We start from the raw sequence: 12,500 nt of genomic DNA, 5'->3' as shown, positions 1-12,500 counted from the left end.
AAATAGTTTCCTTATTATTGAATTCTTTCCATGGTTAATACACACTGATGGAGCTGGACCTCCGTCAACACTGTGAGAACCATCTTTGGGACTAGGACTAGACTGAGTTGAGAGGAGCGTTACTGAGGAGCGTCACTTTTAATCTTCGCTCTTGGTTCAGGTTGATCAGACTGGTCTTCAAGAGCAAAGCTACATTAACACCTCTCCTCGTTTCGTTAGTGACAGTCGTGCGGGTCCTTATCCCACCCGTTCGCCGGGGTCTGATCCATGGCGAAAGCCTCGGTCCTGTATGAAGACCGGACTTGGACGTGATGTTCTCGTATTAACACAGAGCTCTTGGTGCTAGCCTTTTGTTCCACTGTATGGGACCTGAAACATGTTGGAGCCTAAAAATGCCTACATTTAAAATAATAATAATAATAATAATAAAAAGACAAAGCAACAAACTGATGGCTACAGATGCAGATTCACACCAATCAGTCCACAAAATAAGCATGTTTCTACTCGGTGTTATTCAGAACAGAATCAAGTGAACAGGTTGTGTGTGTGTGTGTGTGTGTGTGTGTGTGTGTGTGTGTGTGTGTGTGTGTGTGTGTGTGTGTAAAATATCGGCGTGGTTACCGTAGCAACACGATCAACAGGACTGCACAGATAAAAGCGCATGCTGGACACGTTCATGTCGCTTCATCATCATCATCATCATCATTATAATCTACCTGTCTGTCTGTCTGTCTGTCTGTCTGTCTGACCAGAGCTGAATCTCAGAGGGTTCCTCCAGCTCCAAGCCTACAGATCCAGCTCAACCTTCTCCCTGACAGCGTCTTTCTCCTTACCTCATGACGGTGGTCTCCTCCGCCGATCTTCTCGCTCCTGTGGAGTTATTTATAGAAGTCGGGAGAACTTCCGCGCGCCACAAAAGCACGACTTTAATCAATGGGACGCCGCACGAGAGCGCGCGAGCAACAACAAAAAAAGACTAATTAAATAAAAAGGGAAAAAATGTTTAAAAAAAGAAACACGCCCCGGTTCTACATGATAAATCAAAGCACCGTGCGTAAACCGAGAGAGAGAGCGCGCGAGTGGGAGATTTTTTCCTCGTCTTTATTGTTTAATAATCAACGCGCGTGAAAAAGCGGCGGCGTGCCGCTGGAGTCCTCGCGCGGCTCCAGGACTTACGTAAAGGGTTTTTTTTTTTTTTTTTTTCTGCGTTACGTAAAATACGTAGGAGACGTACAGACGCACTGGCCACTCCCCCACGTAATAACAGTGAGTCCTTCAATATGGACGTTCCAGGAGGCCCAGGCGAGTGAGTGGTGACGGGGACGGGGAAATGAGGAAATGACGCCACGGTGTGGGCAGCTCTTTAATGACAAAGAGCATTATTTAAACAGACATTAGTTACCATTATAGAGCTTCCTTTTCATCCTTAACCCAATCTTCAAATACTACAATCACAATAACTACACAATATGGGGCAGGGGTGGCCTGGCCGTTAAGGCTCTGGGTTACTGATCAGAAGGTGGTTCAAGTCCCAGCACTGCCAAGATGCCACTGTTGGGCCCTTGAGCAAGGCCCTTAACCCTCTCTGCTCCAGGGGGCGATGTATCATGGCTGACCCTGCGCTCTGACCCCGACTTCCTGACAACTTTCCTGAAGACTGTAATGTATATGTGATTAATAAAGACTCATTAATATCTGTGACTTTAACCGTGGCATGGCTGTTGATGTTGGTGGTGGTGGAACTCTGTTCGTGGAGATCTACCTTCCTTTTTTAAGTGCCAACCAGCCACCTGACCGTCTAATCTGCACCTTAAGCTAAAACAAGCGTGTTAGATTTTGGTTGGAGATGAAACCCTCGGGAAGGTCGATCGTTGCTGACCACTGCGCTAGAGTTTACATAAAGACAACAGTAGCTCAGCAATTTAAAATAAATCAATCAATCAATCAATCAAAAGGTTATGCGTTCCAACCTCTGCTCCAGGGGTGCCATGTTATGGCCCGAGGAAGAGCATGTGCATGCTAATGATCTGGCTGTAAAACTGAAGTTTGTTTTCCTTATGAAGAGTGTACATATTGGTACACAGTCTTATATTAGCACACACTGTCATCAAAAATGTTATTATTCGTAGGATGAACATGACGACCACCTTCAGCAAGCACGTTTTTATTCTGTTATCCCTTTGAAGATGTACAGGCAAAACCCCGAAATGTTTATGTCTGAAGTTTAAGACTCTCGTTTCCTTAACTGCGTTTCAAAAGACGTAAAGTTCGTTCTTCTGCCCGAACGCAAGCCACTCGGGTCGGAAGAAAACGTGAAGAAAACACGGAAAAAGCAGAGTAAAGTACAAAAAAAACATCTACAAGTGAAATGTTTTCTTTTTAAATCTTTACACCATGACAGTCAGTCAAGGACCATATAATCCACAGGTGACTATCTTGCAGTCTTGTTTGGGCCTTTCATTATAAGTGGGCACCTCTTCTAGTCTCCTGAGAACCTCGGTGCCTTCAACAACTTGCCTGAGGGAGAGAGGAAAATGCAATATTGAGAAAAATACAAAGGCTGTACATCTTTTATATTTTTTATAAATGGGTGTTTCAATTATCTAGTTCTCTCATTATTGTATTTTCTGCTCCGTGGTTTCTTTCACTGGATACTTAAAAGGTCATTTATGTCTTGGGGAAAAAGAAAGTACACCTTCGATTCTATGTTTTTATTTATTGGCGCCTAAATAAATAACTGTTGTGTGGTCTTTGGTGATTGATGTGGGTTGAGGTCTGGACTTTGACTTGGTCATTCCAACACCTTGATTTTTCTTGTTCTTTAACCATTTAGATGTCGATTTGTTGGTGTACATGGAAACACTGTCCTGTTGCACGACCCAATTTCAGCCCAGCTTAAGCTGCTGGACAGATGTCCTCACACTTGGAACTCCTCAAAGTGGAGTTCATCGTTGTCTCAATGACTGCAAGTTTCCCAGATCATCACGCCGCCGCCGCCACCGTGCTTCACTGTTGGTATGAGGGGTTTGTGGTGATACGCTGTGTTTGGTTTTCTCCAAACATGGTGCTGTGCACAATGACCAAACATCTCCACCTTGGTCTCATCAGTCCAAAGAATAGTGTTCCTGAACTTTTGTGGGTTGTTCACATGCAACGTTTCAAACCCAAGTCATGCTGCCTTATTCTTATTTCATATTTGGGTTTTCCTTCTCTCTCTGAGTATTAAACGGTCTGACCTTGGACTGAATTTACTGAGATCACCCACTCCACTCCTGGGACAATTTTTCAAGACAACCGTCTCTATTTATAAACGATCCTGCTCAGTGTAGAACGGTGAATTTCAGACTGTTTGGAGATGGCCTTATGACCCTTCTCAGATTGATGAGCAGCAACAGTTGCTTCTGAGCTCATGTCTGATGTCCTTTCGTCTTGGCATGATGAAGACACACACCTGAGTGTTCCAGATCACCAAAGTGCCAAAAGTTCTGCTTTTATTGATGTAGTCGTACTTCTTCATCATTAACTAATCTTCAGCATTTCATAAGTAACACCCGGCTGCTAATTGCTCTGTTAACGATTGTGGACGTAGGAAGTGTGTATTTATTTTTCCCCACCTGGTTTCTGAATGTTGGTTTACTTCTTGGGAAAAATTGACTACATGTTGAATATTGAACCTGAGGTTATATACTGTGAGGACCACAGAATTGACATTTAGGCCCTGATAAATAAAAAACACTGTCTTTTTTACTGTCTTTTTCCCCCATGACTGTATTTTCGATCCCGGTCCTGTCTTTGGTGTGTCTGGGAGCTCAGAGTATATTCCCTCGATTTGTTTGTCTATTTATATCCTCCTTTGTCTTCGTCTCATTGCGTTACTAAACCTCGTTTTTGTGCACAGATGCAAACATTCCTTGAGAAACATTTTTTCATCGATGTGGTACATGAGCTGAAACACCTACCCAAAGGCCACATATTTTTTGTCCATCCACAGGGCTGGCTGTAGTGTGATGTAGAACTGAGAGCTGTTAGTGTGGGGACCTCGGTTGGCCATGCCCAGGATGCCTCGCTTGTTGTGAGACACAGAGAAATTCTCATCTACGAAAAGGACATCAGTGGCTGATTATATGATCCACTGACAAGAGACTGGAACTATTAGAGAAAATTCAGTACGGTATACGAGTTCTCATCGTGCCTAATTACGTTTTTAAAGGTTTGTGGTCAAACGCTGCATGGACAATAATCCTGTACCTTCAAATGTTGGACCATAGATGGACTCCCCGCCATTGCCTCTGCTTTGTCCTGTAATGTCTGTAATACAGGCAAAAAATCATTCAAATTCTAACCATCTATTCGAGACATTTTTACTCTGTGTGTGTGTGTGTGTGTGTGTGTGTGTGTGTGTGTGTGTGTGTTATAGTATACTACCTCCTCCCTGGACCCAGCCATTAGGCACGACTCTGTTCAATAACGAGTCCTTATAGCAGAGTGTGAGATTGCTTCGAGAGGTGTGTGCCTCTCCAGTGCACAGCGCTTTAAAGTTTTCACATGTCTTCGGGCACAGATCTGAGAAGAGCTGAGGAAAACACAAACGTCTTGAATCAGAACGCACAAAACTACAGATTGAGTGAATCCTTAAGCAGACCTTACCTCAAACAGCATTCGCCCGACCGCCTCGTCTCCAATCATAACGTCCATGTATACAAATACGTGCTGTAGAGAGAGATGGCAAGCATGAGTGAGTACGAGTAAGGGTTTAATACTACTGTATTAAATAATCAAGCAAGATATTACACCACTGCCCTCTACTGTTACAGCACATGCCAAAGTGTGAAAGGCTTGGTGTTGATTTAAAGATCAAATTGTATACATTTACATTTATTCATTTATTCATTTAGCAGACGCTTTTATCCAAAGCGACTAACAAATGAGAGAATTTGTTTTATTAATCACGTTTTTTTTAAAAATATATATAATAATTAAATGTTCCTGACCTGCGAGCCAGTGTACATGTCGTGATATCACTTTTATTATTTCTAGAACTGAACCCTTTCTCGCACTTCGGTGTAAACAAATGAATCATTTGGATTGCTGCAGGTCTGTTATAAAGATGAGTCAGGACACTGTTGGGTTTCTGTGTGTTGAGTATCGTGACTGTGTTTAGCTGATGGTGAGCACTGTACCCGGTTGGGCAATTCAAACTGATTTTAGTAGCATTCTTATGCTGTCCTTTTGTTCATACACGGACACCTTAGTGTTGGACATCACATTCCGTAAGCATGGACAATAATATCCAGCGGTTCGCCCTTTAACCTCCACTCTTCTGTGAAGACGTTCCACGTGGAGAGAGTTCGGAACGTGGCTCTGGGGATTTTCAGCCACAAGAGTTTGGGCACCGATGTCGGGCGAGATGGTCTGGCATGGAGCTGGCGTCCAACTGTTCAGAGGGGTTGAGGTCAGAGCTCTGTGCAGGTCAACGGAGTAAACCATGACCTTATGGAGGTCACTTTTATGGAGAGTATATTTCAGTTTTTCTTTGACTGACACCCGGATGCCAGAGCTTCTGTGCGAGCGGGTCAGACTGTCAGTGCTGGAACCCCCTGAGCGCACTTACCCCGGTGCTGTGCAGGTGTTGGGTGTAGCACTCCTGGGCGAGAGCCATGTAAAGTGCTTGGGGACGGTAGAAGGTGAACGTCCAGTGTTTCTCTGCCCAACCACGCAGCTGCTTCTCATCGCCCAGCAAACTCCCGCTCACAAAGCACGCCACGTTATATTTTAAACCAGGGTACTGCCACATCTCCCCCCTGAGCTCCTGCAACCACAAGACGTCCGTCGCATTAACCCTAACCCTATTTCATGATCTAAACACTCAATTAACATGAAATACATAAAGGTGAGAGAACCTTACCTTTCTTTTATTCGTTATATAGACATGCCAGTCACTTTCAAGCAACGGCCGAATGATGGGGTCAGCAAATGAAGTTGGGAATTTTTGTTTCAGTCCCTGTGTTAAAAAACCCCCAAAACAACAACAACAACAACAACAACAACAATGAAAAATAACTGAAATTAATAAAGAAACACTATTTTTGGTCAGTTATAGATGTGAAACTTTAGAACCAAAGATTCGAGTAATTACCTCGGCAATACTTTTAGCAGCATGAAAATGGTGCGTTTTTAACAAACCAACAATTTCCAACTGCATTTCACACGCCATGTTTAACTACTGCGCGTCTAAAGTAAACAAGCCGGGCGGTCTCTATGGTAACCGGTAGACCTGGCGCGCTAAGATGACGTAAGTTGCTATTTAAAGCCTTGAACACAGAAAACATGCACACGCACACACACACGCACACACACACACACAGACACACACACACAGACACACACACACACACACACAGGTGGAAGCAGCAGACTTTTGTGACACCTTTTTACAATAAAAATTAAAATAATAATGAAGTACTCCTCGTACTTGGAAATATCTTCTTTTAAAACTTTTTTTTTAACAACCAGAACGATGTTGAAATGATTATATTTAGAATATAGCTAGGTATAGTTTCTTTAATGCTACATTACTCATTAGGCCTAATCCATGTTTGTGTTAAACACGGTACATTAAATCCCCAATTAGTAATAGTTTTAGTTACAATAAGCACTCTTTATTTGATTGATTTATTAAGGTGCTGGCTGTGCATTTGGTATGGTCTAATGTGATGTAAATTAGATTAATAAAACAAACTTCCTGAGTATTTCTACATTTGTTCTCTAGCCTGGAAAACAAACACAATCTCAGTATGGTGGAACCTGAGTGATGACAGCTAGCATACAGTCGGTTTAGCCTGTCTGTCTGTCTGGTCTGTACTGGTCTGGACTGGTCTGGACTGGTCTGAGACTATGTGCTACGCTGCAAGAAATGAGAGCCGCACCTTCCTGAGTGATATGGAGACCATCCCGCTCTAACAGGCCAGCCTTGCCCTCAAAGTACTCCAATTATCTATAAAGCCCACATTGGTTTTGGAGCACCACCTAGACATCCAGCAGTTCAGCGACCGTAACCTGTAGTGCATTCCTAAAACTCTGAGATTACCTGCTATGTCCAGTGCCCTGGTTCCTGGTCTACAACTAAAGCTGCTGGTGCCCCTAAAGACCTAGCTGATCTTCTTCTAACTGGCTTCTCAGCAGCTGCTTCAGTGAGAACAGCAAACCTGTTTGACCGGTTAATGGGAGTGAACTGGTGTTTGGGGAAGCAGGAACCTCCTCCCAAACCCTTCTCACCATGACTGCAGATGCTCAGAATCTTAGAACTTGTTCTCTTCTCTGAACATGAAGAGTCACAAGTGCCGTGTACCCCACAAGGATTTTGACATGAACTCATGTTTTAGTTTCATATTTACCACGTCTTTTTTTGCGTATTTTTTTCAACCATTTAATAGACTTGGCTCAAATTGACCTGAGGACATTTTATATTGCTCAAACAAATAAAGGTTTTATTCAGATTTTGAGGTGAATAAGTTAAACTGGAACATGCTCGATATTAATTCCCTCCAAGCGGCATCAGTCCTGATGGAGTTTCAGCGTAGTCCTTCAAGGCAAGAAACCTGCGAAGCTTATGTTTAAAATCGATGGGAAGCTCATGAGGAGGCTTGTACTTCTGGGTCAGAGTGGAACTCAAGTAGGGGATGAGTTCACAGTCATCCTCATACTGAGCCAGCTTCTTCTTGTACTTCTTCTGAGTGTAGCTCGATGTTTTGTTATACGCTGTGTAGAAGATGGGGAAAATTGTTTATTTAATAAGAGTTTCAAATGATGAAAACTATGCACTTGTTGAGTGTTCTTAATAAGAACAAACTAATTCCTAATATTTGGCAAAGCAAGAGTTGCTGCCTCATTTCCACTGGACTAAACATCTAAAACTAAACTCACCATTACCTTTAAGATGTAAGGCCAGGTAGTGTATAGCAGATCTCTTCATGCTGAGGTACGGGAACTTTGGCTTGAGGTTGCCCAACTCTGTCATGCCTTTAATGATGGCTTTGGCTACTCCCTTGGATGGAGAATACACACAAATGAGATTTAATGTTGATTTTAAATGAAAGCATGGCTGAAATGCAATTCAAAAACAATTAGTGTGGAAAAAAATGCCAGTGTCTCATCTATTTCCCTCGTACCTGTTCCAAATAACCCAGTTTTGGCAAAGAGGTCAGTTGTATTGGGTCTCCCAATGGTGGAAGTTTATGAGGGACTTTCTGGTGCCAGTAAGTCTCAGGTGATCTGGAAATGGGTGCAAAAATAATCTTATTAGTCAAGTACCCGAGTATTGCAATTACAATGGCTCAGAGATACTGGGGCTTTTCTAACAACTGTCACCTTAGAAACTTGTGTTGTTTCTCCTCTGTCTCAAAAATGTAGATCTTCTCCTGGTATTCCACTGCAAAGTTCACATTGCCACGAACCAGAGCCTCATACCTTCACACAAGGGACAAGGAAAGTGGTTAAAATAAATAAAATAAAAAACACTTCACAAGCTTACACTGACTTGGTTAGTTATGTCTGTGTGTGTATTATGGGCATTGGTGTGGTAAGTGTCTATACAGTATACGCAGCAATAGTGAATATTAGAGACTGGTATGTTGTATGTATTTACATTTAACACAAATGACCATAAATGAACTTTGACACAAAGCTGAGAATTTTAAAATGATATCTAAAATGTTGTGTACCTCTGCTGGCCTTCTAGGTATGTGACTGGACAGTAGCCTTTTAGCTCCACCTGCTGAGGGAAGCGACTCCTCACCTCGCCTGCACTCAGCTTACGGGGAAGAAACTGAGGAAGGGGCAGCTTATGAGGGCAAATTGGCGCCAAAAACTGCTCTGGTGCCTCAAGAAATTTCTATTGTAATGGAGAGATGGGGGGAAATGACAGTCTTATAGAACGCTATTGTACATGTAGAGAATCTGATGTTTTGTAAGTTTTGTTCAGTGGGTCATGACCCTAACCCTTTCACTACTTTAAATAATCCAAAATCATATTTTTTTCCCGATTTGTGCTATACAGTATGTGGGCTACTACTTGTAAAGAGTGCTCATATTTCAAAGCACAATTATCTCTAACATAACATTATCGATATATAGATATATAAAGAATTCAGATTGGATTAGACCTCCACCTCAAGATACTTCCTGGATGCCATTTTGTAGTAGCGTCTCCTGAACTCTGCAGCCAAATCCAGGGAAGTGTCGAGGGAGCAGTCTACCAAGTGTTTATGGAGAGCCAAGCTCACAGGACAATAATGCCCAAACTCGCCCAGTCGAGACTGAAGCTCACACGGAGTAATACACAGATGCGCTATGCTGGCAGCCTGGCCTGAGAGAAAATTTATGGAGTTAAAACAGCCTTGAATTCATATTTTCAGTGTGCTGACTGAAATATAGGGAGAGAACGGATGGTAAAAAAATTAACTTAACAGCTTCAAGGTCAAACCATTTGGAATAAGTACAGGAAGGAGTTCATCCACGCATTTTTCTTCTCGGCGCTCACCTTTACGAATTCTCTTCAGGTAGGAGTGGATGTGTCGCATACTGATCTGGGTTTCATCCAGAATCTGATGCCATACCCACCAACTGCTTTTGTGCGCATCAACTGGAACCCAGTTTTGGTACTGCTGATGGAAGTGTTTCCTGACTGCCTCAACCTCACGCTTAAAGCAGGAAATTCGGACGTCCAGGAACCGGGTGCTGTCCTGCATCGGGTACGGCCTGTAAACGGGAGGAGGATGACGGCATTACTACACTTAATAGAGATCACGCTTTTTACGTTCGTTTCTTTACTCACTGAGTGAATAGCGTCAGACCTGTCTGGTTTCATCATATCTTTCATGCCTCTCCTCAGCATTTCGTCTTTGTCTATCTGCAGCTCGATCACTCGAATAGGAATAATGCGACGAGCTGCCATCAGGTCCGCCTGTCTTTTGGTCATGGGAAATCCATCCAGCACGTACCTGGGTTGAAGATCGAACGAGTGCCTTTTCAGCCTTTTCAAGACAGCATAAGTGTTATATATATCTCTACTCTTCACACTGAAACGAAATGAAAACCCTCAAGACCAGGCAGGAGATTTAGAATTTATGATTGTTGCCTACAAGTCCACTACCGCATGGCTTCACTGCACATTTCTATGGCATTAGGTTACAGTGAATCAGACGTCTTTCCCTTCAAAATGGCGTCGTCTGTCTGGCTAAAAGCACTGCACCAGCTGCACTCATCTGCATGAAGATGGGCTTTGAGGTTACAAGTGGACAAGTACCGTGCCTACCAAAAGTGTTCACTGGTTTAGCACTCTCCCATGGGGAAATTGTAGGTTTGTAAAGATTTGGAATGATGCTATAGGGCCTGGCATTAAATTCCATTTTATTTTACAGTGTTTGTACAATAGGCATCAAAACAGCTTTACAGAAATCTGGAATTAGACCCTACAGTACCTGAGGATTAACAACTCTAACTCTAACCCTAACCCTAAGTGCCCAAAGATGGCAGTTTGCCTGTTTGAGATTTTAAATCACAACCTTCTGGTCAACAGAAATAGTAATGTATAGATCTCTAGATCTGGTTTCTCCAGAAACAATACCCTAGTGTAAGCAGACTTGCGACTGAAACGGTTCATTACCCCCGTGTGCTGCAGACTACGTTCAAAAGGACCACTTCTAGGCACTGAATGGCCAGTTCATCAGGCACAGTCAAGCCCTGGCTCAAGTACTTCAGCATCTCAGTGGCGAGCTCTGTCTTGTCTTGGAGACTGAGCACGGTCCTCATTACACCCCCGATGGTTACATGTGCCAGTCCATACTCACGGGCAAACATGCAGGCAACTACCTCACACAACATACACCAACATACAGAAATAATAAAAACAGCTTTTGTTAAGTCTGTGTTGTAGGCATGCTTTAAAGCCTTGTAATGTTTCATAAAGTTTTATCCGACTACGCTAACTTCTGTACGTCATCAGAAGCAACGGCCACCGACCTGTGGTTTTTCCGGATTTCGGACTACCGATGATGGCAAGTTTGATGGGCAGGGAAGGGTTGGGCTTGGGCTGAAGGTGGTATTTGATAGGGTTGATCATGAAAGTGTTGCGTGTCTCCTCGGAGGCAAAGAAGTAAATGAAGTCGTGCAAGATGACAAAGAAGCTAGTATTAATGGGGTCCTGCATATGCTGGATCAGAGCTCCCTCTGCATACTATATACACATCAAAACAAAACGAAACGAAACGAGTCATTATTTACATGAAATGTGTACTTTAGCTTTTCTGAAGGACATGTATAAATGTATTTTTTCCCCATATATTCGGATACAATCTTATGTGAGAATATACCATATATAAGCCTACATTTTTAATATAGTGTCTGAATACCTTTATTTCACATCAATTTTGTTCTTTTTTCATGCTAATGTGTAATTCTTTTCTTTGTTCATATTTGTAAGTACAATGTCCAATGGTACAAAGTACCATACATACCCCCCCATATATATATATATATATATAGCCCTTATTTTATAATTTAATTAATAAATTATAATAATAATTATTATAATATTGCAATATAATTAAGGTGAAAGCTTAACATTAACATTAACATTAACATGGCGATTAGAGCCAGGACTCTGCATGCAGGAATATGCCGCATCGTACTCAGTTAACAGTACTTTTTGAGGGGCTTAAAATGCCCCGAAAATCACAACTGGGATCGTCATCATCGTTGTATGGTGACGCCTCCTACGCAAATTGAAGAGTTTGAATTCATATAGAGCGTAAGTTAGAATGCTCCGTTCTGCAACTAACCCGGACAGGATCCCAACAGCCGAAGGCACTGTAGTACTTGTAAGAGAAGCGCAGGAGTTTCTGAGCAGTGGTATAGTTGATGGGATAACACGTTTGAAATAGAGCTTCCCTGTTCTCCACCAGAGGCTTGACCTGCTTTAGTAGCTTGGTGCGCACAATGTGAGGCTTCCGGCCGGCACTGACCGCCAGGTGAGGAATCCGGTGTTCAGCCAGAAGCTCCTGAAAGAAAGTAGTTCATTTAGTTCATGCGTCTTTAAAAAACAGAGACTATTTCATTTCAAGTCATATCATTTTACTCAATTCCCAAACTATGTTTACCATAATCATGTTGAGGTTGCCGTCATCCCGGTCAAACCTCTCACTGATCTCTGTTCCTATCCGATACTCTGCGCTGGCCTCGGACTCTTCTTCCTCTTCGTCCTCTTGCTCCTCCTCGGGAAACTCCTCCAGCAGCTTGTATTCCAGCTCTTGCTCCCAGTTCAGCTGATCTTCATCTTCCTGCACCTCATCTTCCTCGTCATCCTTTTCCTAGGTGGAAAAAGGTCATCTTGAGGCTCAGCGCACTACAGTGTTAGCGACAAGATCTATACAGCAGTTATGTCTTACTCTGGGTGTTTCGGGTGCATATTCGGACACAAGTTCGGCTCTTCTTCGAGCAATGGC

At 42.8% G+C, this 12,500-nt stretch overlaps 3 protein-coding genes across 5 annotated transcripts in view; all 3 read right to left on the bottom strand.

Annotated features, from left to right (window-relative positions):
• The window catches only part of enah (ENAH actin regulator), a 51,993-nt gene extending 50,807 nt beyond the window's left edge, over window positions 1-1,186 (bottom strand). Inside the window, exon 1 of the mRNA XM_053675617.1 lies at window positions 834-1,186. Within this exon, the coding sequence (XP_053531592.1) occupies window positions 834-838 (5 nt within the window). The 5' untranslated portion in view covers window positions 839-1,186. The remainder of the gene's footprint in view (window positions 1-833) is intronic.
• Window positions 1,187-2,152: 966 nt separating this feature from the next.
• On the bottom strand, window positions 2,153-6,232 carry ppil6 (peptidylprolyl isomerase (cyclophilin)-like 6). The gene is given in 8 exon segments (NM_001200731.1): window positions 2,153-2,517; window positions 3,960-4,095; window positions 4,249-4,308; window positions 4,426-4,573; window positions 4,648-4,710; window positions 5,612-5,809; window positions 5,906-6,001; window positions 6,137-6,232. Coding segments are annotated over 8 exon segments (891 nt in total). The 5' UTR covers window positions 6,215-6,232; the 3' UTR covers window positions 2,153-2,405.
• A 1,227-nt stretch (window positions 6,233-7,459) lies between these two features.
• Window positions 7,460-12,500, bottom strand: part of LOC108257971 (adenylate kinase 9) — an 11,502-nt gene continuing 6,461 nt past the window's right edge. For 2 of the 3 annotated variants that reach the window (XM_053675852.1, XM_053675851.1), the window contains exons 13-25: window positions 12,444-12,500; window positions 12,156-12,365; window positions 11,838-12,056; window positions 11,020-11,233; window positions 10,664-10,865; window positions 9,852-9,998; window positions 9,539-9,756; window positions 9,168-9,364; window positions 8,721-8,890; window positions 8,368-8,466; window positions 8,169-8,271; window positions 7,924-8,044; window positions 7,460-7,758 (exon numbers count right to left, since the gene is read on the bottom strand). The exon at window positions 12,444-12,500 is cut by the window's right edge and continues 6 nt beyond it. In XM_053675852.1, coding sequence (XP_053531827.1) covers window positions 7,535-7,758; window positions 7,924-8,044; window positions 8,169-8,271; window positions 8,368-8,466; window positions 8,721-8,890; window positions 9,168-9,364; window positions 9,539-9,756; window positions 9,852-9,998; window positions 10,664-10,865; window positions 11,020-11,233; window positions 11,838-12,056; window positions 12,156-12,365; window positions 12,444-12,500 — 2,181 coding nt within the window. In that variant the 3' untranslated portion in view covers window positions 7,460-7,534. The remainder of the gene's footprint in view (window positions 7,759-7,923; window positions 8,045-8,168; window positions 8,272-8,367; window positions 8,467-8,720; window positions 8,891-9,167; window positions 9,365-9,538; window positions 9,757-9,851; window positions 9,999-10,663; window positions 10,866-11,019; window positions 11,234-11,837; window positions 12,057-12,155; window positions 12,366-12,443) is intronic. The other variant, XM_053675850.1, reaches the window with a different exon arrangement.

This window comes from Ictalurus punctatus, chromosome 25 (assembly GCF_001660625.3).
Source record: "Ictalurus punctatus breed USDA103 chromosome 25, Coco_2.0, whole genome shotgun sequence".
NCBI classification, from domain to species: Eukaryota; Metazoa; Chordata; class Actinopteri; order Siluriformes; family Ictaluridae; genus Ictalurus; species Ictalurus punctatus.
Note: the sequence above shows the minus strand (reverse complement) of the source record. Positions and strands in the feature narration are given on the sequence as shown.